The sequence below is a fragment of the Arvicanthis niloticus genome, chromosome 6 (assembly GCF_011762505.2).
Source record: "Arvicanthis niloticus isolate mArvNil1 chromosome 6, mArvNil1.pat.X, whole genome shotgun sequence".
NCBI classification, from domain to species: Eukaryota; Metazoa; Chordata; class Mammalia; order Rodentia; family Muridae; genus Arvicanthis; species Arvicanthis niloticus.
In genome coordinates this window covers 1,001,862-1,026,639 of record NC_047663.1, presented here as the reverse complement: position 1 = coordinate 1,026,639, position 24,778 = coordinate 1,001,862, and the positions used below count along the sequence as shown (strand labels likewise).

At 44.1% G+C, this 24,778-nt stretch overlaps 1 protein-coding gene and 1 long non-coding RNA gene across 2 annotated transcripts in view; both read left to right on the top strand.

Annotated features, from left to right (window-relative positions):
• The window catches only part of Tbcd (tubulin folding cofactor D), a 168,648-nt gene that overhangs the window by 1,325 nt on the left and 142,545 nt on the right, over positions 1–24,778 (top strand). The window contains exons 2-7 of the mRNA XM_034508080.2: positions 329–379; positions 5,864–5,961; positions 6,869–6,970; positions 7,716–7,862; positions 8,240–8,295; positions 21,914–22,046. Of these exons, the coding sequence (XP_034363971.1) occupies positions 329–379; positions 5,864–5,961; positions 6,869–6,970; positions 7,716–7,862; positions 8,240–8,295; positions 21,914–22,046 (587 nt within the window). The remainder of the gene's footprint in view (positions 1–328; positions 380–5,863; positions 5,962–6,868; positions 6,971–7,715; positions 7,863–8,239; positions 8,296–21,913; positions 22,047–24,778) is intronic.
• Positions 391–4,522, top strand: LOC143442573 (uncharacterized). The gene is made up of 2 exons (XR_013110819.1): positions 391–1,692; positions 4,314–4,522. It is a non-coding gene; the product is annotated as an uncharacterized LOC143442573 (long non-coding RNA).

Here is a 24,778-nt window from a genome sequence, read left to right as displayed (position 1 = left end):
AAGATTGTTGGAATGGGAGGGCGTCATGCTTATCTCGGGCAGGCGGGGACTGAAGAAGTGGAAGAGGGCTTAACAAGGAGGGGAGGTGAAGATGGAGCATCAGAGGATGTGTGAGAAGAGGATTTGAGGGGAAGGTGTGGTCACACTTGTCCTCAAGAACCTGACAGAGGTTGGGCAGCTGTGTAGCATCTGTCAGCAGGAAGTCAGGTGTGTTCCTGGGTATTACAAGGACTAGGAAGATGCTAGCTGTCTCATTGGAGTTACTGAGAGGCAATAGAAGAGTTTCTAAGGCTCACCTGATTTGATTTTCATGTTATTTTTCTTTTAGTAATTATGGACAAATACCAGGAGCAGCCCCACCTCCTGGACCCCCATCTTGGTAAGCATAGAAACTGGTGATTTTGATGGTTCGATATCAGACGATCGTGATGAAGGCCTGTGTGTACTGCTGGCACCCGTGTGCGTTATCAGATCAAGTGTCCCTAGAGCTTTGTCTTTTTTTTTGTCTTTGGATGGTTTTATGGACCTGTGGTGGTAATGAATAGCTTGAATTTCAGAGATCAATCTAGATTGTGTGCAGGTATGTCTAAGCTACTTTCTGCTTGTTGCTCTTGAAAGAGCACATCTTTTCTTATGTGTGTTTTAGTCTGTTATGTGTGAACAGCTGTCATCTTCCTGGTAATTGTTATGCAGGGTTATGGGCTTTACAATGGTCCTATTTTACCTACACAGCAGTTGATGAAGTCATCTGTCATCTCTATTTTGTAGCTAGAGATGCCAAGGCTTGGTTTCAGGACCTTAGTATAAGAGTGTTGTACCGGACCATTCTCTGAGCCAAACAGCCGCTGTCTGTGGGGTTCAGCTGTGCACACTGATACCCCAGCTGAGCTTGTTGACTGTTTACATCTCCTCATGGCGGCCAGAAGGATCGCAAGACCCTCACCTGAGCACCGCACCCTTGCTCTCTACCACTTGTTGTATTTAACTCTGCCCTAGTTGCAGGTGGCTTTGGGAAGAGCCTAGACTTTAGGTTTCAACTTGTGGGTTGTGACCCCCATAGGGGGTCACATATCGGATATCCTACATAACAGATATTTATATTTATTTATAACAGTAGCAAAAGTACAGTTATGGAATAGCCATGAAATAATTTTATGATGGGGGGGGATCACCACAACATGAGAAATTGAGAGTCACAGCATTAGGGAGATTGAGAACCACTGTTTTATTTCTCTCTCACTCTTTCTATATATAATATAGTGTGTGTGTGTGTTTGCGTGTGTTTGCCAGACAAGACGAGGGGAGGGAGAATTCCATCTATGATAGGGTCATTTTTATAAGGGTGTTGACAGTTTTTTCTTAAACCAGCTAGCTCCCAAACTGAGATAGAACTGCTTTATTTATTTACCAGCTTTAAGGCGTGATAGCCGAGCAGCATTAATCTATTCTTGATCCTCTTAGCTAATCTTAGCTTAGCTTGATTTACCCCTAGGAAGAAATTTTAGCAGCAGAGAGTGACTTCTGTTTGCTTTGCATTGCTTTTGTGGTAGTTGAACCTATTTCATATTAATTACATTTCTGTTTGGCTTTTCTCTTTTTCTGTTTTGAGACAGAGTCTTGCAATGTAGCCCTGGCTGGCCTTGAATTCTTGGAAGTTCTCCAGCCTCAACTTCCCAAGTGCTGGGATTACAGGTGTGAACCACAACTCCTGGCTTGTTTTTCCTTTTTGAGGTGGGGTCTAGTTAGGTAGCTCAGGCTGGCTTCAAGTACTTTTGTTAATTTTTTTAGTCTCGTTCTGAGCCCCCCCCACCCCTCCCCCCTTTTCTTTTTTCTTTCTTTCCAGGAGGATCCAACCAATTTAATCATTGTTGTAACCTCACAGTCCCTGTGTGAGGTCTGTTATCATAAGCTACACAATACAAATGGGGACGTGGAAGTACAAACCTGAAGGGTTAAGTCAGGTGTGCCACACAGTTGGTGAGGTTGCTGGCAGAATTTATACATCTCTTCCTCCCCTTAGCCTCTTGAAGATGGGTCTCCAGAGGGACCAGTTGCAGGCAAGTGGTTGATGTCAGGCTGAAGGGTGGCAGAATAGTAGGTGTCCTGGGCCTCATCTGGTAGTTTTGGATTCCTGGTTGTCCCATGTAACAGATGTCCAAGGAGTGGAAGGTGCTGTTTGACCTCTTCAGGTGACAGCGTTGACCTGCCCTCACTGCCAGAATCTCTCTGCTGTGGGGCAGAGTGTGATACTTGCTGTGTTCCATCCAGTGATTAACAACGGTGATTGTTCATTATCTTCTGGGAAATAGAAATAGGTCCCTTTTTGAAACAGATGATCCTTTTCTCTGTGTGACACATTTTATGCCTCCACTTTTGCCTTTCAGGGTCATGTGTGGTATATTAGCCATTGAAGTTTAATATATTTGAGTTTGAATGTTATCAGTTTCTTCCTTTTCTTTGTTTCTGAGACCGGGCTTCACTATATAATCTAGATTGGTGTTGAAATTACAATTTTACCTGCCTCAGCCTAGTGTTTATATAGGCCTCTGCCACCAATTCATTCTCCTCTTTTTTGTTTGATCTTTGATAGTAAGCCCAGAATCTAATTCATAATTGATTATGTAAGGCTTATTTATTAACTGAGTGATCTAGTAACCCTTCTCCCCCTTTGGAGCATAGTTTGTTTGTTTGTTTGTTTGTTTTTCCCGAGACAGGGTTTCTCTGTGTAGCCCTGGCTATCCTGGAACTCACTCTGTAGTCCAGGCTGGCCTCGAACTCAGAAATCCACCTGCCTCTGCCTCCCAAGTGCTGGGATTAAAGGCGTGCACCACCACTGCCCGGCTGGAGCATAGTTTTTAAATGTAATTTCTATTTTTATGTATGTGTGCATGTGTCAGAATTCTTGGAGTTTCAGGCAGTTGTTAGCTGTCCAACGTGGGTTCTGGGAACCAAACTTAGGTCCTCTGCAAGAGCAGCAGACACTCTTAACCACTGAGCCAGCTCTCCAGCCCTGAAATACCATTTTACGTCTGTATTCAGTACTTATATACTGAATTCAGTACTTACATATGCCAGCTTTGGATCTGAGACCCCCAGTTCTGTTTCACCTGTCCCTGTATCATTTGCTCTTATTTGCTGCTTTAGGGTATATTCTGTCTGGCGCCACAGCTGTTTATTTTGCTATTTTCTAATCCTTTCATTAGTGCAGGTAAACTTCATTGTTTTTTCACTCTCCAGACCTGACAGGTCTCCTTGGAGCTTTGTTCATTATACAGATTCATATAGAGGAGATGTTTTTATGAGATTCTAATTTGGCTATTATGAATGACACTGCTTTAAACCTGCATGTACGTACATCTTTGGATGAATATGTTTTAGTTTTTCTTAGATGACTGTCTTAAGAATGGGATTTCTGGGTTGTATAGTAAATGTGTATCTTGTAATAGAATGTCATACTGTTCTGTAAAAGTTGAGTTGTTATGCATCCTCACCAACAATGCATGAGGATCCCCTGTTACTTTGTAGCCTCTCTGGTCAGTGTTTCTGATTTTAGTGAGCAAGTCTTGCCCTCCCTGTGGTCTTACTTTGCGTTTGTTAGGTTCACATTTTACTCTTTTTTATTGAGACAGTGACACAGCACATGACGTGTCTTGGTGAGTCTCCCGTGTGTGTTTGAATGAGTCTGTCATACTATTGGAACAAAGTGTTGATAGTGCTGGTGGTGTCCATACTGATTTTCTGTTTACTTGGTCCTGTTTCTGCTTTCAGTGTTTGCTTTCCTTTGGGATTCTGGCATCTGTTGTATCAGTAACTGAACTGGTTAGTCTTCATAATGAATTGATTTTTCTAATGAGAAATGTCCTCTAGGTTTTGTAATATTTTCTCTTAAGTCTCTCATAATGGCAAATTCTCTGTTTGCCTTCTTTTTGTCTGGATTCAGCCTGTTGGTCCTTGTCTTTTAATAGCTAGGAGGTTATTTTCATTAGCAATGCTGTCAGCATAGCTGGGTTTAATCAACTCTATTGAGACTTGCTTTTTCTTTATCCTGTTTCCTTTTTGGTTTGTTTGTTTCTTTCTTTAAAAACTTCATTATTTTATATTAATTTAATAGTTTTTGGTGTTAGTTTGTTTTAGTTTGAGAGAGGGTCTTACTTTGTGCTTGTTTGGAACTTGTGTGGGCTAGGCTGGCCTTAAATTCACAGAGATTCATTTGCTTCTGCCTCCGAGTGCTGGGATCAAAAGACATCTGTCGCTGGCTTGGTATTCAGTATTATCTTCACTATATGCTCAGGTTTTTTTTTTTTTTCCTCCAGGATTTATCGTATGTACCATGAACTCACTACAGTCTACCCTCAGATAATGTACATTTCATGCATGGTGCAGAAGCTTTGAGAGAAGATTCTTTTGTTTCTTCCTCCTGTTTTCTGAGCCACCTTGCTCCCTCTGTCACAGAACTTACTTTCATATTTGTTACAAATTTTGCCTTAAACACTCAGTTTTTTAAATAAAAGATTTACTTTTATTTTATGTGTATGGGAGTTTTGCTTGCAAGTATGTCCGTATGCCATGTGTGCAGCGCCTGCAGAAGTCAGAAGAGGGCATTGGAGCCGTTTCAACTGCAGTTTCAGATGCTTTGAACCACCATGTTGGTGATGGGAATCAAACCCTGATCCTTTGGAAGAACAACATTAGCCAGTACTTTAAACTGCTGACTCATTTCTTCAGCCCCTCAAATTTTTTTTGAAGATTTTATTTTTAATTTTGCGTGTATGTATGTGGGTATGTGCATGGGGGTTTGAAGCCTTGGAGCTGGAGTTACAGGGGATCCAATCCCTGGTCTTGAGCAAGAGCAGTAAGTGTTCTTAACTGCTGACCTGAGCTATCTCTCGAGCTGATCCTAAATGCTCAAATGTTTTTTAAAGAAATAAACACTGAGGCTGGGCATAGTGGTGCACCCTTTAGTCCAAGCATGGGTCTCAACAAACAAAAACCCTAACCAAACAACCAAAAACCAAAACAACCCAAACCAAACTAAACCCACAAAACAAAACAAAAATAAATACAAAATGAGGAACTCTAAATCTTTGTGTATTTATCCTTTTTTTTTTTTTTTTTTTGTAAAAAAAGATTTTATTTATTTATTTTACATATATGAGTATACTGTAGTTGTCTTTAGGCAAGCCAGAAGAGAGCATCAGATCTCATTGCAGATGGTTGTGAGCCACCATGTGGTTGCTGGGAATTGAACTCAGGACCTCTGGAAGAGCAGTCAGTGCTCTTAACCACTGAGTCATCTCTCCAGCCCATATTTATCCTTTAAAATATGTCCTTCATAAAGCAAAGAGTATTCCTTTTAACTCAGGGTGACTGTGCTAGCTACCTCATAACCACCTCAGGTCCATGGTGCCCTAGGAAGGCTTACAGGACACAGCACAGAGTCTTGTTTGTGGTGGAGATGCGGTTGATAGTATATAGGGGTCTCTTGGGCATTGGATTGGCAGAGAGACCAGTGGGATATTCAGTTGGGTGTGGCTGAAGCTCTTGTATTGTATGGCTAACAGCCTTGTTGAGCTCTCTTCTCTCCCTCTCTGTGCTCCCTTTTGACCTCTCCCTGTACTGGGTTCTGAACATAGCCTATGAATGGTCAGAAGAAAGCTGCACCCTGCACGACCCTCTTTTTCCTGTCTTGCTGCATTAGTTCAACCTAGCCTGTCAGTAAATCAGAGCAGTTTTAACAGGCATCATCTGTAAAACATGGTGTCAGATACCAATTTTAGATAATTTCCCTGTATTAAAGATGAAAATGTGTGTTAAGGTGAATATATTTTTTTCAGAGATGGCTTTCATATCTGTTTTTCCCTAGAGTGGATGATGAACTCACTGTTGGACCTTATACAGGATGAGACATCTCTGCCCGACCTTGTACATCTGGCTTTTAAATTTCTTTATATCATCACCAAGGTAACGTTTGTATAGTGCCGTAGAGTGGACAAGACACCTTCCTCATCTGATAACTCCTCGTCGTCGTCTTCTTCTTCTTCTTCTTCTTCTTCTTCTTCTTCTTCTTCTTCTTCTTCTTCTTCTTCTTCTTCTTCTTCTTCTTCTTTCTCCTCCTCCTCCTCTTCCTCTTCCTCCTCTTCCTCCTCTTCCTCTTCTTCTTCTTCCTCTTCCTCTTCTTTTCCTCTTCCTCCTCCTCCTTCTTCTTCCTCGTCTCACTATGTAGCTCTGACTGTCCTGGAACTCACTCTGTAGACCAGGCTTGCCTTCAATTCACAGAGCTCAACCTGCCTCTGCTTGTGTTGGGATTAAAGGCATGAACCACCACATCCAGCGATAGAAGTGCTTCTTAAGCTATAGTGTGAGGATGAATTTACTGGTGAATCTTACACTTCTCCTCTGAGGAAAAACATTTGATGGTCTGCATTCTCCAGACTTAGAGATGTGGGAGTGACTCTGTGTGGTTTGTGAGTCTCAGGGAAGATGTCTTAGTTTTCTTTTGTGTAACAGGGTGAGGGTTTGGCTGTTAATAGAAGGCAGCCTGTTTTACGTAAGTGTTAGTGGGGCCATTTGAGGTTCATAGGGGCTTCGGTTTCATAAGCATCAGAGAGAAATCTCTGGACAGGGTAGAGGCAGAAGTTCTCAGCTTGTGGCATACTGATATCTCTGTTGGCCAAACTGGGACAGAATATATGTAATGAGTAAATAAGAGAAAGATAGCTCTCTCATCCCTTTGGTCTTGCTGAGTTGTGTCAGTCATTGTGGGGCATAGAGGATGGGTTTTGATGAAGGCCGCTTTGCCACTTGTTCTGTATTCTAATTATATAGTGTACTCCACATTCTGTATATTCTTATGTCTTTTTATTGGCAGGTTCGTGGATATAAAGTATTTCTGCGTCTGTTTCCTCATGAAGTAGCTAATGTTCAGCCTGTGTTAGATATGTTCACAGGTCAGAACCCTAAAGACCATGAGGTGAGTCCTCCCCAAGCCTCCCTGCTGGCTTCCTGGGCATTGGTAACTCTGTCTTCCAACTTTCTTTGGTTTTATCTTAGGCTGTTTTAAAATTTCCCCTCTGCTTCTTCTTTAGTGTCTACACATATTACTTTAAGTTATTCTCTTTTAGAACCCATCTGTTATAAAGTAAAGGGTGTGCCTTTTAATTCAGTGTGACTGTGCTAGGTCTCTAAGACCATGGCAGGTCCACGGTGCCCCAGAAAGTCTCACAGAGCACAGAGCTGCGCTTATTATGACAGTGGGCTGTCTCAGGGCCTCTGGTAGGCACTGAGTCGGTAGGAAGTCCACTTGGGTGCCAGTGGAATATGGTTGGATCTTTTTTTAATTATTATTTGGGATAGGTTCTTGTTATGTAGCCCAGACTAACCTGGAACTTACTATGTGGTATAGGCTGGCTTTGAACTTTAAATCCTTATACCTCAGCCTCCTGAATGGGATTACAACTGAGTGAGTTGATGTTAAAATGCTTGCCTGCTTTTTCTTTTCTTCCTTCCCTTCCTTCTCTTCCCCCCCCCCCCCCCCTTTCTTTTTTGAGATCAGGTTTTACTGTGTACCCTGGCTGGCCTGGAACTTGTTTGAATCAGGCTGGCTTGAAACGATCTCCCTGCCTTGCCTTGTGCGTTCAGGGATTCAGGGTGTGCACCGTCATACCCAGCAGCTTTGTCTTCTGTTGGATCATTCTGATTGTGATTTACCTCCTTAGACATGGGAAACCCGCTACATGCTTTTACTGTGGCTCTCTGTGACCTGCTTGATCCCTTTCGATCTCTCACGCCTTGATGGGAACCTGCCCACTCAGTCTGGAGAGACACGAATACCCATAATGGACCGAATTCTGCAAATAGCAGAGGTAACAGTTGTCACACAAATCTTTTACAGTTAATTGTGCACTTGTCTCGAGATGGGAGTTTAGTTGGATAAACTTTTGGTGTACATATTTATATTTGTTTCACTGATATTACTGCTTTCAGTGATACCTCAGCTTTGAAATTGTGGTATTATGTAGAGGTCAGATGAACTGCTTTAGCAAATCTCATTTTTTTACAGATAATACAAATATTTGTTAAGAATGACAGTAATATGTATGGGATTTTAGGGGCAAGAGATAGTTAGAGAAAATATTCATTTTACATTTAATTTTGAATATTATGTAAACAATACATAATTGTAGGAAATCTAGAAAATGAAGATAAAAATGCTAAATTGAAATTTTTCCAATTCTTGCAGTCTTACTTGGTGGTCAGTGACAAGGCACGAGATGCGGCTGCTGTCCTTGTGTCCAAGTAAGTCTGGTTGGCCGCGCGGGGCTGCTGCCTGAGATGTGACATACTGCTAGATGGTGTGTGTTTGTGTGAAGTGAATTATTTTTAATATAACTGTTAACAGTGAATTAACCCGGTGGCTGTATTTCTTATCTTTACTAGTTCCCACTGACTACACAGAGAAACCAAGGTTTATTTTGAGCTTCACCAGCACACTGGGCAGTTAAATGATTTATAATAATCCCTATGCTAATCTGGCTGCCTCCCAGCCATGATCTCAAATACTTGTGTTTTATTTATCTGGCTCTTTGGGCTTCAGGTGTTTTTTCTCATGGTTTGTTCTCACACCCTCTCCTCCTCCTGGCTGATCTCGGGCTCCCTCCCTCCCTTTCTGCTCCCTTGGCTGGTGGAAGCTTTTGCCCTACTCTCTCTTGTCCAGCCATATGGCGATCAGCATTTATTAACAAGGCAGAGAGTAAATGGTAAGAATTGTTCACACAAACTTGAGATAGGAGATTCTAGACGTAAGCATGACAGTGCTGCGTCCAGATTGAAACAAAACGAGGGCAGAGAAGCCAGCATTTAGTAACACGAGTTCAGCTTTTACAGGTGCACAAAACCTCATGCCTACATTTCTGTTTTCAGATGGGGTTTCTTTAAGATCTTTATACACCACAGATCCTTTTTCCCTCTCTGAGGGAACAGGCAGCTCTGGTTGGTCATAGAAGACATTTGAATCACAAGTGATTACCCTTTATGCTGCTTTGAGCTTGTGGAGTTGACTGGCACTAGTTTGTGGCACTCGTAGGGGTCACCCGGTGTCAGTTTAGGGCTTGTAGCATTCCTTAGTATGCATTTGGGGCTTGGGTAGCCTCGTGCTGGTTTGGGACTCACAGGGATACCTCATACGGCCCTTGAATAGAAATACACTTAGTACAAGTTTAACTGGGCTTCTCTTCTGTAGTGTGGTGTTCCCTCTGAGGCAGCAGCAGTTGTGAGCTTTTGAGAGTCACCCTGGAAGCAGTTTATGCTGGTGTCTGTAGAGATCATGGACACACATGGGTATGGTTTGGGAATAAAATCCTCAGGCAGGGTTATATTGTAGTTTACTGGGTACAGTCTTACAATGTCCTGTGCAGTTAAAAATGCAGGAAGGAGATGGTTTCTCTGGTGAGTTAAGGTGGTCAACACAGCCTGCCTGAGATGTCTTAGACATGCCAGTGATGCATATAAAGGCAGAAGGAACTGTTTTGTGAGTTTGAGAATGTTAAGATTTTTTTTAAAAAATATTATTCTTGGAGAATTTAATACATTGGATTTTGGTCATAATTATTCCCTACTCCTCTCTACTGTTGTATGACACTGTTCCTGGGGAGACCTGAAAAATGGCTTCTCACCCCAGATAGGGAATGACAGATCAAAGTACAGATGCCACCAACGTCCAAATTGGTCAACTAAGTGAATTTTATTGGGATCACTCAGAGGAATGTGGGTGAGGTGTTACTTACAGGAGTAGAGATGACTCAGTGAGCGTGTCATTGTCAGAGCCCACTGCAGTGCGGTTGACTGCTCAGGAAACGTGGAGCAAGCTGCACAGTCTGTAAGCAGCTCAGCTTGCTTGTCTTCAGTCTCTCCGTAGTTCTTGCTGCTCGTGTATGCGCTTGGGAAGGGAGGGCTTTAATGAGTCTGGCTGCTTTTGGGACTTCCTGGGCTTAAGGAAGTTTTGTGGAATACATGGAATATTCACCTTCCTTTAGAACATCTATGCCCTTTTTTGTTTTAGATTTAATAATTTTTATAAAAAAAACCCCAAGATTTGTTCAATTTGTATTTTATGTGTATAGGTGTTTTGCATGCATCTGTGTCTTTGTACCGTGTGCGTGAGCGTGAGAGGATGCGTGTGCGCGGGCGAGAGTACCATCTGTGGCTGAGCACAGCATTGACATTTCTTTGCACTTTGATCAGTTGTGAGTTTCTGTATTAACTACTGTACCTCTCTGATGAGGTCTGAGAGCTGTGCCATCTGTGGGGAGAGATGTGAACCTAGCGGACAGTCTGATAGTCCAGTTAGCAGGGTTGTCCCTGGGCCTGGGAGCTCCCTAGCTGTCAGTTCTTGACCAGGTTTACAGTACTAGGCATATGTTTCCTCTTGTGGATTAGGCCTTGATCCCTCTCAGAAAGTAGCTGGCTCCACCAGTAATTCATGTCACTATTGTACCTATGTGCATAGCTTGCTATTCTGGTCATTGTTGTAGTTCACAGGCTTCGAGGCTGGGTGAGATTGTTGATGACTCTCCCACCAACCCCAGCATCTACACAGTAACGTGTAGGACTATAGAAGCTGACCAGCAGTGAGGAAAACTCCTGGTCAATACAGTCTTAATTTCTCCATGTCCTCTGACCACTGTGTGTGGTTTCTTAACATCAGTTTTTATGGGCAGTGAAGAGCAAAGGCAATAGCTTGTGTTGTTCTTAGGGTCTCTGGGATACCTCTGGCCAACAACTCAAGCAGAAGTACCCCATACTTGGTATTGGGCTATCCTGGAACTCGATGTGTAGACCAGTCTGGCCTTGGACTCACAGACATCTGGCTTTCTCTAAGTCAGCATATGGGTCAAGGGCAAATGACCCTTTCACAGAGATCACATATTAGATATCCTGGGTATTAGATGTTTACATTATAATTTATAACAGTAGCAACATGACATTTTCGAAGTAGCAAAGAAATAATATATGGTTAGGGCACCACAACATGAGGCTAGAAGCATTAGGAAGGTCGAGAACCTCTGCTCTAAGTGCTAGGATTAAAGGCATTGGAATTTTTATTTAGCAGCCTATGACTTCTGAGAGATGTTAGGATTCTTAATGACGTGATTTTTATTTTATTTATTTAAATTTCTATTTTACGAGCACTGATTGGTGTCTTGTGTGCATATATATCTGTGCAAGGGTGTTGGATCCCTTGAAGCTGGAATTATAGGTAGTTGTGAGCTGCCATGTGGGTGCTGGGAAATGAACCTAGGTGCGCTGGAAGAGCACCCAGTGCTCTTAACTGCTGAGCCACATCTCCAGCCCATGATGTGATTTTAAATATATGCAGTTACCTAAGTTAGAAATCTCAACATTTTCTCTTTTCCTGAATTGGTGAAAGTTGAAAATGGGCTGCAAAGTTTTGACTAGACAATGTTGGCACCTCAAATGAGGCTGTAGCTTCCCAGTGCTCATCTCTGTAAAGCGAGAAGACACACTTTTTTGGGCAGTTGGCAACCGTGGATAGTATGTTAGAAAGCATGACCCAGTGATGAGGTGTGGGTCCTTCAAGGCAAGAGACGAGGACTTTCATCTCCTGGAATTGGCAAGGCCAGAGTCTTGCTTTGCAGCTCTGGCTGTCCTGGAACTCACTATGTTGAATCCGGCTCAGATCATAGGTATGTGCCACTATGCCTTGCTGAGGCCTCTTAGGGGCTCCTCACATGGGATGGAAAATCTCCAAAGGGACGGTATTCCCTGCTTTATCAAGGTCTGAAAAGATGACAGCTTTCTAACTATAAAAATGTTAATTATCTTTCATTGCTGTGGAGAAATACCTGAGAAGAGGCAAAGGAGGAAAACTTATTCAGGCTCACAGTTTTGTAGGTCTGACTCCATGGTGAATCCATCTTAGTCATTAGTCCACCTCTGTGAAGTAGGAAAAACACTTTGAGTCTATGCTGTGTCAGAACATAGCTGAGAGGGTGGAACACAGGTGCTGACCTCATGGTATCTGCTAAGTAGAGGAGGATGGACATAGAGACAGAGACTGAATACAACCCTCTCAGGGAATATCCTAAGTGAGGTATTTCCTCCAACTAGGCCAGCATGTACTACTAGTGAACCCATCACTAGATTAGTCTCTACAGAGCTTTGTGCTCTCGTGGTCCAGACATCACTTCTGAGAAGCCCCATCAGCTGGCAAGCAGCTTTGGTCACATGATCTTTCAGGACAGTTTGGATTCAAACCTTAACAAAAGACATTTTGCAGAAGGTAACCCATATCTTCTTCCTTCCCCTGGGAGGTATAGCTGCTTGTATTCTGGTGCATGTCCCGTGAGCACATGTTCTGTTTGACTGAGTTACTGCATCCTTGACTGTCCTGGGAACCCTTTGTTTGTTCTTGACACGGATGTGAATATATTACCACTGGATACATAGACGGCCTTCTTCCTAATTGGTTACCAAGATTAGCATGGACATTCCTGAATACTCCACATAAAACTACACTATTCTGATTGATTTCCTGGCATGAATTCTTATAAGTGGGGTCAGTGCTTTTTAGGGGTTTAAAATACAGACACTGCAAAGGTTAAGTAAATTAAAGGCCTTTTCAGTGTTTGCCAGTTGGGTATAAATGTTTATAAATGTTTCTTAAACTTGGTTAAATGAAACCTATTGTCTATTTAAAAATTAAAAAGTTACATTTAGCCGGGAAGTGGTGGCGCAGGCCTTTAATCCCAGCACTTGGGAGGCAGAGGCAGGTGGATTTCTGAGTCTGAGGCCAGCCTGGTCTACAGAGTGAATTCCAGGACAGCCAGGGCTATACAGAGAAACTCTGTCTCGAAAAACCAAAAAAAAAAAAAAAAAAAAAAAAAAAGTTAAATTTAGTAAAAAATATTACATTTAATCACTGCATGCGTGTGCATGTGTGCTTGATTGTGTGTGTGTGTGTGTGTGTGTGTACATGCACGTGAGCACTTTTACCTCCTTAACCATTTTACCAGCCTTATTGTCTACCCTGTATTTGCTGTTTGTTCTTACCAAACATGCCAATGGTGAGAATGTATGCCAAGCTTTACTCCATGGAGTATCTGCAGGCCACAGAAGATAAAACTCAAAACCTTTGTTCACGTCTTAGGATCCTACAGGAAAAGCCACAACCTGGAGCATCACAGCCTCAGTGCCGTGTTGTGTTGAGGTGAACAGAATGAGTGTTTCATTTGGTGCAGCTGTTATCCTCCCTGCAGGGGCTGTTGCCAGAGTCGTAGACTGTCTGTACAGTGCAGCCGCTGGCCTGAGCTTGTGTGAGCGAGTACCCAGGGTGTTTGAGTAGACTGACATGGTCACGAGGAGTGGCTCCAGAGGTGCTCGGTGACTTTGTTTACTTGGTTCTGAGTCACCTGTGTTCCATAGTCATCTTTTTGGTGGGGTAAAGAGTGGCCTGTGCACAGTAGCTTGCTGTTCCTCAGAAATGCCGTCTGTCCCCTACACTAATTGACGGCAGTGTTTTGTGCCCTTCGCTGCCTGTGGCTCTGGAACCACATGTGCTTCCTTTATTAGCTGTACTTTTAAGACTGAGGCTTGTTTCAAACCTGCTTATAATCCTCTTGCCTCAGTCTCCCAATTGCTGGAATTACAAGTGTGAGCTTCCACACCTGACTTTTCCTATAACTTTTTGTTTTTCCTAATTATTATTTTACTTTTAAATTTTATTTTTACTTTTATTTTAAAATTACTATTAAAAATGATTTAATAAATGTGATTTGGAAATTTCCTATAAGAACACAATGTATTTGTTTAGATGATATCTACCATGCTCTCATTCCCACCTCCAGCTTCTCTGGGAAACGCCCCACTGCCCATACAATTCCCAACCCCAGTCCACGTCTTTGTTTGCTTGTTTGTTTGTATTCCTAACCCACTGAGTCCAGTGTGTATCGTGTATGTGTGTGTGTCTGGAGCATGAGTGACCTACCGTGGGCCATGCTGCTGAGAGTGCTGAGGCCTTTGTCTCCATCAACTGTCAAAAGTTCCTCAGCTAAGGGTGGGGCTCCTTTCTCCTCAGTGCTCCAGTGTTGACTGGTTTGATCTTGTTTAGGTCTTAGGCTGACAACCACAGCTGCTGTGAATTCATGAGTGCATAGCCTTGTCATGTCCAAAAGACAGTTTTTGATGATGAGATTTCCCTGTGTAGCCCTGGCTGTCTTGAAACTTTGTAGACCAGGCTGGCCTTGAATTCAGAGATCTGCCTGCTTCTGCCTCTCTAAGGGTGGATTTATTAGTTATAGCTGACTATCACCTGAGAATCCATCTTACAGACACTGTTCATGCTAATGGAGGACAGCGCCGAGAATCCCACAGGTATGAGGGTCAGCACTCAGGTTACAGAGAGTATATGCTAATGGAGGACAGCGCCTCCCACAGGTATGAGGGTCAGCACTCAGGTTACAGAGAGTATATGGTAACTATGGTAACTAAACCAAGAGAAAGAGGGGAAACGTAAGCAATTGGTTTTTTGTTTGTTTTGTTTGAATCTAAAATGTCTCCCTCATGTTGACGTTTTGAATGCTTGTTCCCAAGCTGATAATTAAAGGCGTGGACCACTGCTGCCCGGCAATTTGCAGTCTTTCCAGACCTCTGGCTCTTTTGGATTTTTCTGTGCCCACTTCTGTGATGTCTGCTGAGCATTTCTGGGGAGTTGGAGTGGGTGTCCTATAGACTCCCTGTAGGGCTGACTCCATGGTCATCTGTTCTCTCTGACCAGTCATGAGCCTTTCATAACTGCCACCCACCCTTTGCATGAAGACCTTCTCTGATAAGGGTGAGAGTTGTTCTGGTCTATGGGTATAAGGATAAGTATTTATAAGGTAGTTTGATTTCTGTGTTCCTTTGGCAAAATAATACTGGTAGGGCCTCTGATCTCCCTAGCCATGGCTTATTGACTGGTGTTCAGTACTAGACAGGAGTTCCTTCTTGTGGAGTGGGCCTTACATTCATTTAGAAAGCTATTGGTTTTTACCTTCTGTAGTCATGCCACTGTCGTACCAGTGGGTCTATCTTGCCAGGCCAATCATTATTGTAGCCCTATGAAAGCTATCAAGGAGGAAGCTTCCAGGTCAGTACGGTTTGATTTCTCTATGTCCTGTGATTAAAGCGTGTGCTGTCTTTAGCCATAGGGTCTTAGTATCCAGTTCTAGTAAGTATCTGAGAACAGTGGCAACTTGTTTGGAGGTCTCTGGGACCCACTCCTTATAACTCTTATTGTCGTTTTACATTGTTACAAAGCTATTTAGATAGTAACATACAGAAAAATATAGAAAATTCGTTGTAGAAAGATAAGAACCCAGGCATATGATGGCTCATGAATTTAATCCCAGCATCCAGAAGGCAGAGGCAGAGGCAGACACAGACACATCTTTGTGAGTTCAAGGCCAGCCTGATTGATATAGTGAGTTATGGGCTAACCAGAGTTACACCATTAAACTCTGTCTTGAAAAATAACCAACCAACCACAACAAAAAGAAAGATGAGGATAGAGCTTTACTCTTGAGATTTTTTTCATAAATTGTATTCTATCTATCTATCTATCTATCTACCTACCTACCTACCTACCTATCTATCTACCTATCAATGCGTGTGAGTATTTTGCCTGCATGTATGTCTGTGTACCATATGCATGAAGGCCCAGAAGAGTACACTGAATCCTTTGGAACTGGAGTGACAAATGGTTGTGAGCCACCATGGGTGCTGGAAATTGAACATGGGTTCTCTGGAAGAACAGCCAGTGCTCTTAGTGATTGAGTCAGTTCCCAGCTTTACTCTTGATGGCATAAGCTTCAAAAACTAGCTTCTGTATTCCGTCTATGTACACTGGGCACGGTGGCATTTCCCTGTAGTATCCATACTTGAGAGGGTGAAGCAGGACAATCACGTGAGCTTTGGAAGCCATTGCAGACTACATAATGATGCCCTCTCTAAGGGGAAAAAAATACCAAGGTAAAGGATAAAGCAAGGTGTATTTCATGAAGAAAAAAAAATTTGGAACAGAAAATCGGAAGAATCCTACCTATGAATTCAGCCCCCTCCTTCTCTTCGTTGCTTTTCTTCTTGGCTTTTTTTTTTTTTTTTCCTGACTAGAGAGAGTTATACCGTGCAGGAAATCTCAGGAAAGAGATTTATTGGGGAGGATCCAGGGTATGGAGGGATGAGTCCAGGGATGTCCTCTGTGCCCAGGAGGACAGCAGGGAACTGGACAAAAGGAAATGCTTTATATAGGATTTCTTAGTGGATGGATCTTTTCAGGGCAGAGATTTCCAGATTGAGAATTGGTGGAATTTCAAGTCCTGAGCTTGGGGAGCTCAGAGATTGGTGGGTTTCCTGTTCAGGAATTGGTGGCTTTTTTTTCACCCCCTTTTCCTAGTGTTGGGCCTATGGGTTAGGGTGAGAAGTCTTTCCTGGTTACAACCAGCTTTTGCTGAGGCACCGTCTCTGTGGGGCTGCTGGGGAGAGGCTGGAGAGGAGGTGCTGCCACTGTAGACAGCTCCTGTGGGACAGCTCTTGAGGGGCAGCTCATGCTGAGGTGGGAAAGGTGGTGTGCCACCACGGACAGCTCCTATGATGTCTGCGGGCTGAGGAGATGCGGTGTGTGGCTGTTTTGATAGGAGCTGCCATCTTTGACAGGTCCTGCTGAGGCAGGAAGGAGGGGCTAGCTGCTGCTACCTGTACCACATGGAACATCAAGATATGTTCGTAGTGACAGAAAGTGAGATAATACAGCACAGTGTAACAAAGAATATCATACACAAGGCCACAGAATTCATGGGCTTCTTTCTTTCCTATCTGTCTATCTATCCATTTATTAATCTGTTTATCTGTTTGTCTATCTATCTATCCATTCATCTGTCCATCTGCTTCTTTGTGTTTTTGGTTTTGAGACAGTTTATGTAGCCCTGGCTGACCTGTGACTCATAGGTAGACCAGGATGGTCTCAAACCTACAGAGATCAGCTTCAGTGCACCGCTTAGGGACTACACCAGCCCCTTCAAGTGTTTGTCCCCACTGTTCCGCAATTCCTCAATTCCTCAGCAGTCTGCTTAAACAGCCCCTCTCCCAGTTTTCCCAATTCTAGCAGCTTCAAGCTGTAACAAATGGTTCTAGACTATCTGCTCTGCTCAGTGTCTCTTGTCTCAGCTGTCACCAACTGTCTTTTCACTCTGCTAGCCCCCTTTTCTCAGCTTCAACTGGCTTTTTTATATTCTATCCTGTTCCTAGAAATCCAAGAGGTCACCAACACTGAAGGTCACAGGGTCAAGCAGTTCTAACAGCAAAGAATTCTTAAACGGCCAGTTGTAGCTACCTGGTGATCCTTTAAAGTAAAGGGCCAGGAGCATAAGATAAATCTCTCTCTCTCTCTCCCCTCTCTCTTCTCTTTCTCTCTCTCTCTCTCTCTCTCTCTCTCTCTCTCTCTCTCTCTCTCACACACACACACACACACACACAAACACACATAATAATATTTTGGGACAGGGTTTCTCTGTGTAGTTCTGGCTGTTCTGAAACTCACTTTGTATACCAGGCTGCCCTCAGACTCACAGAGATCTGCCTGTCTCTGACTCCCAGTTGGTAGGATTAAAGACACATACCACCACTGCCTGTTTTTGTTGGTTGTTCTTTTTTTCTTCTGTGCATCAGCTGTGTTGCCAGTATTCAGGGCCTGCTGTGGTGGTAGGGTTGCTGGCCTCTAGTGGAGACATACTACCCTGAATGTTACTGGTAGGGCTTTTACACTGACATCTAGGCATCTGGGATTGGAATAGTTATAGGTCAAGGTGCTTATGTCTGGTTTTGTCTTTGTTGGGTAGGTGGTTTGTTCCTTTGTTTTTGTGGACCTGTGTGGTAGTTTGAATAAAAATGCCCCCTTAGCCCCATAGGGACTGGCACTGTTAGGAGGTGTGGGCTTGGTGGAGGGAATGTGTCTCAGCCACTTCCTGCTGCCTGCTGATCCTGATGTAGGACTCCCAGCTCCTTCTCTAGCACCGTGTCTGTGTCTGTCTGCCATGTGTAGTTTGGGCTTTTCCTCCCCAGACTTTGTTCCCCAAAATAAAGACTCTGAGACTTAATATTTAATGAATAAATGCTTACTGACTAGCTCATAACTTAATTACCCATTTATTTTATTCTGAGTGCCATTTGGCCTGTTATCTTCTCAGGCTTCTGTGTTTCTCTCTTCCTCAGAGTTTAGGGTGGACGCCCTCCACCCCAATCTGACTGTTTCCCAGAATTCCTCTCTCTCTGTCTGCTGGAACTCCCACCTCCTATTTCCTGCCTCAGCTAATTGGCCATAGCCTTCTTTATTGACAGATGGATGCTTTTACAGCACAAGAAATTCTCTCTACAGCCACCCTCTAGGGTCTGGAACTTCCCACCATAATGTTAATGGGCCAAACCTCTGAAACTGCAAGCCAGCCCTAATTAAATGTTGTCCTTTATCAGAATTGCTGTGGTCATGGTGTCTCGTCACTGCAATAAAACCCTACCTAAGACAGTCTGATAGGTGTGGCCACTGGGGTGGGGTTCCAGATAAAATGTGTTTTTGGGTATTGGGAACTGACACTTGGGAATGGAGATAGGCTAGGGGTCTGGAGGGGTTCCCAAGAGGGAGGAGAGCATAGTGCTCACCATGGGGTGCCTGCTGGTATTGGGGGCTTAGATAAAGTAATGACTTGGGGGACAAAGGTTAGAAGGGTAAACAAGATGTGTGGTGTCCACAGGAGAGGGGGGAGAGGTATGGAAGGCTGAGGCAGGGGTTCTGCTTCGGAGCTGGGGGGGTGAGACTGGGGGATTGCGTCTGGAGGAACAGAGGGAGAGGTGAAAACCTACAGTACAGTTTTTAACTTTAGTGTCAAACAAACGTTTTTTAAAAAATTTGGTTGTTTTTACGGTTGAAGCTCAAAAGCTTAACTTATTAAGAGATTTAACAAGTAGTCATTTATGTTTTTCTATGTTTGTTGTTGTAACAGAATTAATTTTGCTTCAAATTTCTTTTGGTATAGGGCAGAGGTTCTCAACCTATGGGTTGTGACACATGTGGGAGTTGAACAAGTCTTTCACAGGGGTCGAATAGCAGGTATCTCACATGTCAGATATTTACATTACAATTCATAACAGTAGCAAAATAACTACTATGAAATAGCAATGAAAATATTTAATATTTAATATTTAATATTTAACACGAGGACTGTGTTAAAGGTTCAAAGCATTAAGAAGGCTGAGAATCACTGGTATAGAGTTTGCATCAGGAGGGGTTTCCCTTCTAATAGCTAACTGCTAGTTCCAGAATAATTTTGTAGCTGTTTCATATTTCTACTGATTTTTATTATTTTGTATCAGTTTTAAGCATACAAACACACTGATTTTTACAGTGTGGGGGTTGTTACTTCCTCTTTGCTCTTTCACTCTGAGGCTGTGTCCCAGTCAGTCTAACCCCTAGGATTCCTAGTGTAGCTGGCTGGGGATCCCTTAGCTCTTCTTAGCTAGAATTCACAGGTAGGCGGCGAGAAACGTTCCAGCAGGCCTTGGGATCTTCTGTGAACCGCAGCATTTGGTAGCATCACATTGCAAAAGTAAACAGGCAGAAGCAGCAACAGGCGGTCTCCTCTTGTGCAAGCTTCTGATGGTAGTGTCGTTAGTTCTACAGGTGTTACAGTCCTGAGAAAGCCAAAGGTTCGAGACCCTTAGTTTCATAAGTATCCTCATCCCTTGGCAGCAGCTGGTGTGCAGGTATAGGTATCGGGATTCTTAAGTGCTTAGTCATGTTCAGTGTTGAAGCTTTCTGGCCTGGGTAGTTTGAGACCCTAGGACTTAAAGCCATGACGGTTCTCAGGAACACTAGGGTCTGTAGTTTTTCATTTCTGGCTCTAAATAGCCTCTGTCTGAAAGTCTCAGTTCCTCACTCTTGTCTTCTCTCTGCTTTTGCTGTCATTCTTGCTCTGGCCATGTGCTCTGCCTGTTCCGCTGCCTTTTATTGTGTGATGGCGCAGTTAGAGCCGTTGCTGTTCTAGGCAGCCATTCTTCACTGGTTCTACTCCTGTGGCTGGCAGTCACCAGTCTTATGGCCCTGGCTCTTTTGTAGTTCTCAGTGAATCTATGCACATGAGCCCTGACAGAATGAAGGTAGAAGACATACACTAGACTGTGTAGGTGCTGCTTACGGAGAGGATTTGGTCATCTCCCACTAGAGTGAACAGGTGGCCGCTGAGGTCAGGCAAGAATTGGACTATGGTGTATGGAAATAGGGAGGTGTGACCCGCAGGAGCGGAGTCTTTACTGTAACTCATGGGATGGTGAAGGGTGCCCACTGTCCACGTGTGCTTGGCTGTACATATTTTGGGAGGGGCAGGAGCACCGTACGCTAGTACCAACCAGTGTGTGCTGAGAGGGTTTGTTACCCAGAGAGTGGATGTAGCTCCAACCGGCTCTCTGGATAACTAGGTTTAAGCCCCAGTATAGATGGTCAGGGAACTAGAGGGCAGGTAGATGTCAGAATTCCAGTCTTGACTCTTCATTGGCTGGTGCTTCATATGACTCTCCTCATAGCTTCCCTTCTCGGCATACAGTTCCACTACGCAGAAGGAACACCATAACCACCTGTTGACATTGCCATGTCCATGTTCCTACCCGAGACAGGTCAGGACATTCATCAAACCTGCTACCTGCCTGCTTACGTCTTTTGGTTCCGAGTTCCTGCACTTACAGCTGTGCATCTGCTGTCAGCTCCTTTTCCCCTGACACAAAGCTTTCCCACTTGACTGTGTTCCTTCTTGTTCAGCTCTCCTTTGCAAGTCCCCTTGAGGTTGTCATTGAGCCGCCTTTGGGGAGGCAGCACCTTCTGTTCCCCCTTCTTCAATTTGTCTTTCAGTTCTCCTTCCCTTTCCTTCCCTTCCCTTCCCTTCCCTTCCCTTCCCTTCCCTTCCCTTCCTTTCCCTTTTCTTCCCTTCCCTTCCCTTCCTTTCCCCTCTCTTCCCCTCCCTTCCCCTCCCCTCCCCTCCCTTCTCCTCCTCTCCTTTCCCTTCCCCTCCCCTCCCTTCCCCTCCCTTCCCTTTTCTTCCCTTCCCCTCCCCTCCCTTCCTCTCCCCTCCCTTTCCCTCCCCTCCCTTCCCCCCCTCCTTTCCCCTTCCCTCCTTTCCCCTTCCCTTCTCTTCTCCTCCCTTCCCTTCTCCTCCCTTCCCCTCCTCTCCCTTCCCCTCCCCTCCTCTCCTTCCCCTTTCCCTTTTTCTTCCCCTTCTTCCTTTTCCTTTTCTTCTCCTCCCCTCCCCTTCCTTCATGTGTTTTCTCCATTATAGGATCTGTCCAGAGTCACTGAGTCAGAGTTCTGGGTTTACATTGTCAGCTGGATATTGGGTGGAAGGAAATCGACTCGTGCAACATGAGGTTGTGTGACCCATAGAGGCTGTGGTAGGGAAAGGTCCTTGGGTTGGGGTTGGCTGTTGGATTAGGCTGTTGGATATATCTTGAGATGAAGGGATATGCTTGGAAGGAGTTGGAGCCGAGAAGTAGGTAGATGCTCCCTGGCTGTGGTAGGGTAAGATGCCCATTGATTTGTGAAGCTGCTGGGGCCCAGGAGAGAAGGAGGTGGGATGGTGAGGCCTGTGAGTAACTTCTTGAGAGATCCTCATGGGCAACCAGCTGCTGGACCATGGTGGTCAGGGACCTGGTTTCCTAGAGAGAGCCATGAATGCAGGCAGCTGACCTGTTCAGGGATCTAAGATGACTGGGAGGAAATGTGCGTGGCGGGCATCGGGCAGGCGGGTGTCGGATGGGAGGGCGTGGGTGAGCTTTCAGTATTGGAGTCTTACTGAGCATCTCCTTTGTTTGTATTCCCCTGTAGGTTTATCACACGTCCTGATGTCAAGCAGAGAAAGATGGCCGGCTTTCTGGACTGGTGCCTTTGTAACTTGGCCCACTCCCCCTTCCAGACCATTGAGGGTGTCATTGCCATGGATGGGATGCTGCAGGCCCTGGTGAGCACTGCCCCAGGGGCAGCTTGTGGACTGTGGACAGCTCTGGGACTGTGCCCAAACTGATGGCTTGTCCCCAAGCAGTTAGTTCCATTCACTCTCTGTTCGAGTTATGGGAACATGGCAGGATTAGTTTGCATTGCAGGATTGTGGTTTCCTTTTCCACTGTTGTGTGCTTAGTGTATAAGGCTGGACTCCGGAGTGGTGGCTCCCAGGAGAAAGCTGAAGTACTGAGCCGTACCACTAGAGGGCAGTGGTGCCTGCAGAACTGCAGCCCTTAGTTTTATCAGTGAAACTAACCCGAGTGAAAGAAGACAGAGAGGTCTTGAAACCTGTTTGGATATGTGGGTTACAAAATTTCTAGTACTGAGTTTAATAGGGACACTGGGACCATCTGGAGATGCCCATTGTGCTCGTCCTGCCTGTTGCTGGCATTTTAGTACTGACAAGAAGAAAAACTCTGGTGTGGAATCACAGAGAGGACATGGCCTTGTTAACAAGGCTAGGAAGCTCCTGGACCAGTATTCAGGAGGCTTCAGATGGACACCCCCCCACCCCAAGGGTTTGTTTGGATTTGGTGGTCAGTGTTCAGAAGGTCATGGTACCTCTCCAAGTCTGTCTCTAGGGTTAATGTTTACAGGGTTACTGAGCCTCTCTGAGACCATGATACTGAGTCAGCATTCTGGAGGAAGGAGGAAGGCATGGATGGCTCTGTAAGGCCCTGCTCTCTAGGGTTGGCATTCTGGAGGGTGCAGAGAACCTTCTGAAACTGTAGGTTCCAGGGTTAGAAACCTCTTTTCTGTTTTTTCTTTGATTACACTGGGTGAGATTTGAGAGTAGTTCTTGTCCTTGTCTTAGAGGCAAAGGAAGCTGACAGGTCACTTAGAAGTCAGATCCTTTGGAAAAGTTTGAAGGCAACCAGTCATAGTGGCATCTTGGGTTTGGCTTTGTGCATACCTTAATACAGATCCTGATGCAGGATGGGAAGTGTCAGGGCCAGGTGCCAGTAACCCTGGGAAGGGGACATGCAACCTGGAATGGGAAGGCAGGTAGAGACTCTGTGGACCCACTCCTTCTGTTTCTGCAGCTGTGTGTGTATCCTGGTTGTGGGAATGAGAAACTGTTTGTTTTTTTGTTGTTTTTGTTTTGTTTTGTTTTGTTTTTGGTGATACTGCCATTGCCTTCAGAGGTCTTCTATTCAAAATATGTGAGAAGCAAACCTGGGAAAGTTAGATGTTTCTCATGTCCCGTGCTTCTGCTCTGCTGCATCACAACAGTTTAAAATCAAGACATGATGTGCTTGCTCTGAAGACTTTGTCCCTTCAGATGGATACTTCATTTTGTTATGTTGTCTCTCCTTAGTATGTCATTCTACATACTGCGTAATACCCCATAGGCCAGTGGCCACTGAGCTGCACCTGTCTGTGGAGGTGACTTTTATGAACATTTTGCATGTACAGAATCATGTAGGATAGCCTTTTTACACTGAACACAGTGTCTAAAAAGTCTGTCCACCCTGTGGCATGTGTAAGTTCTTTATTCCTTTTTTATGGACAGAAAATGTTTCATTATGTGACTGGTTTTGACCGTTGTGATTAATGCCATTTGGGAACATACAAGAGTTTTTTTTTTTTTTTTTTTTTTAATTATGTTTACAGTTATTTTGGTATTTTGAGTATGTGTCAGTAGGTGTTTTTCTCTTTGTATATGACAATAGATATTTAACTCAGCAGATAGAACTGAGAAGTGTTTTGTATTCCTCAGCACATAGTATTTCCCCCGTTTTCTTTTTGGTAATGCTGGGTTGTCAAGCCAAGCTCCTTAAACATGACAGGCAAGCACTGAACCGGCTAGCTTTACCAAGCCCCTAATAGTTTTTTGTTTGTTTGTTTAAATATAATATTTTGCTTTTGAAGTTTTTCTAAAATTATAGTTGTGGGGCCCAAGAGACGGCTCACTCACTGCCTTTCCAGAGAGCCCTAGTTTAGTTCCCAGCACCCATGTTAGGAGGCGCATATACAACTCCCTTAACTAGTTCCGGGAGATCTGACGCCATCTTTTGGCTTCTGAGGGCACTTACACATGTGCATATATGCACAGATGCACACACATATACCCATAAATAGAAATTAAAACATAAAATAAATAAAATAGAAATAAAAGAAAAAGTATGGTCGCCCCCACTTACCAGCTGTAGTATGCACACGTGCATATACACAAAATAAGTGTACAAAAATTATGGTTGCCTATTTTGTCATATTGATGAAATGTGAGGTTTTGCCTGTGGCAGACATCTTTGGGGTTTGCAAACATAGCTGTACAGCCTGTACCTTAGGAGGCTTTTGTTGCAGCCGTGGGGAGAGGCGGCTGAAGAGGTTTCCTTTTGATTGCAGCAGTAGAGGTTGGTGCAAACCCTGGCTTACCCAGATAGTGTGAGGAGGGAAGGGGGAAGGACGGGGCAGAGGTCACAGTAGTGCGACCACCATGCCGTTGATTTATAGATCATGGTAGGTGTTGTTCATTTGTGTTTTAGGCAGCTCTGGTGAAGAGGTAGATAGAAATAGTTTATTAATTGAAAGATTTGGGTGTAAGTAGGTTCTTCATACTTTGGCATGAATCTTTAAAGCTTTTTTTTTTTTTTTTTTGGTTTTTCGAGACAGGGTTTCTCTGTGTAGCCCGGGCTGTCCTGGAACTCACTCTGTAGACCAGGCTGGCCTCGAACTCAGAAATCCGCC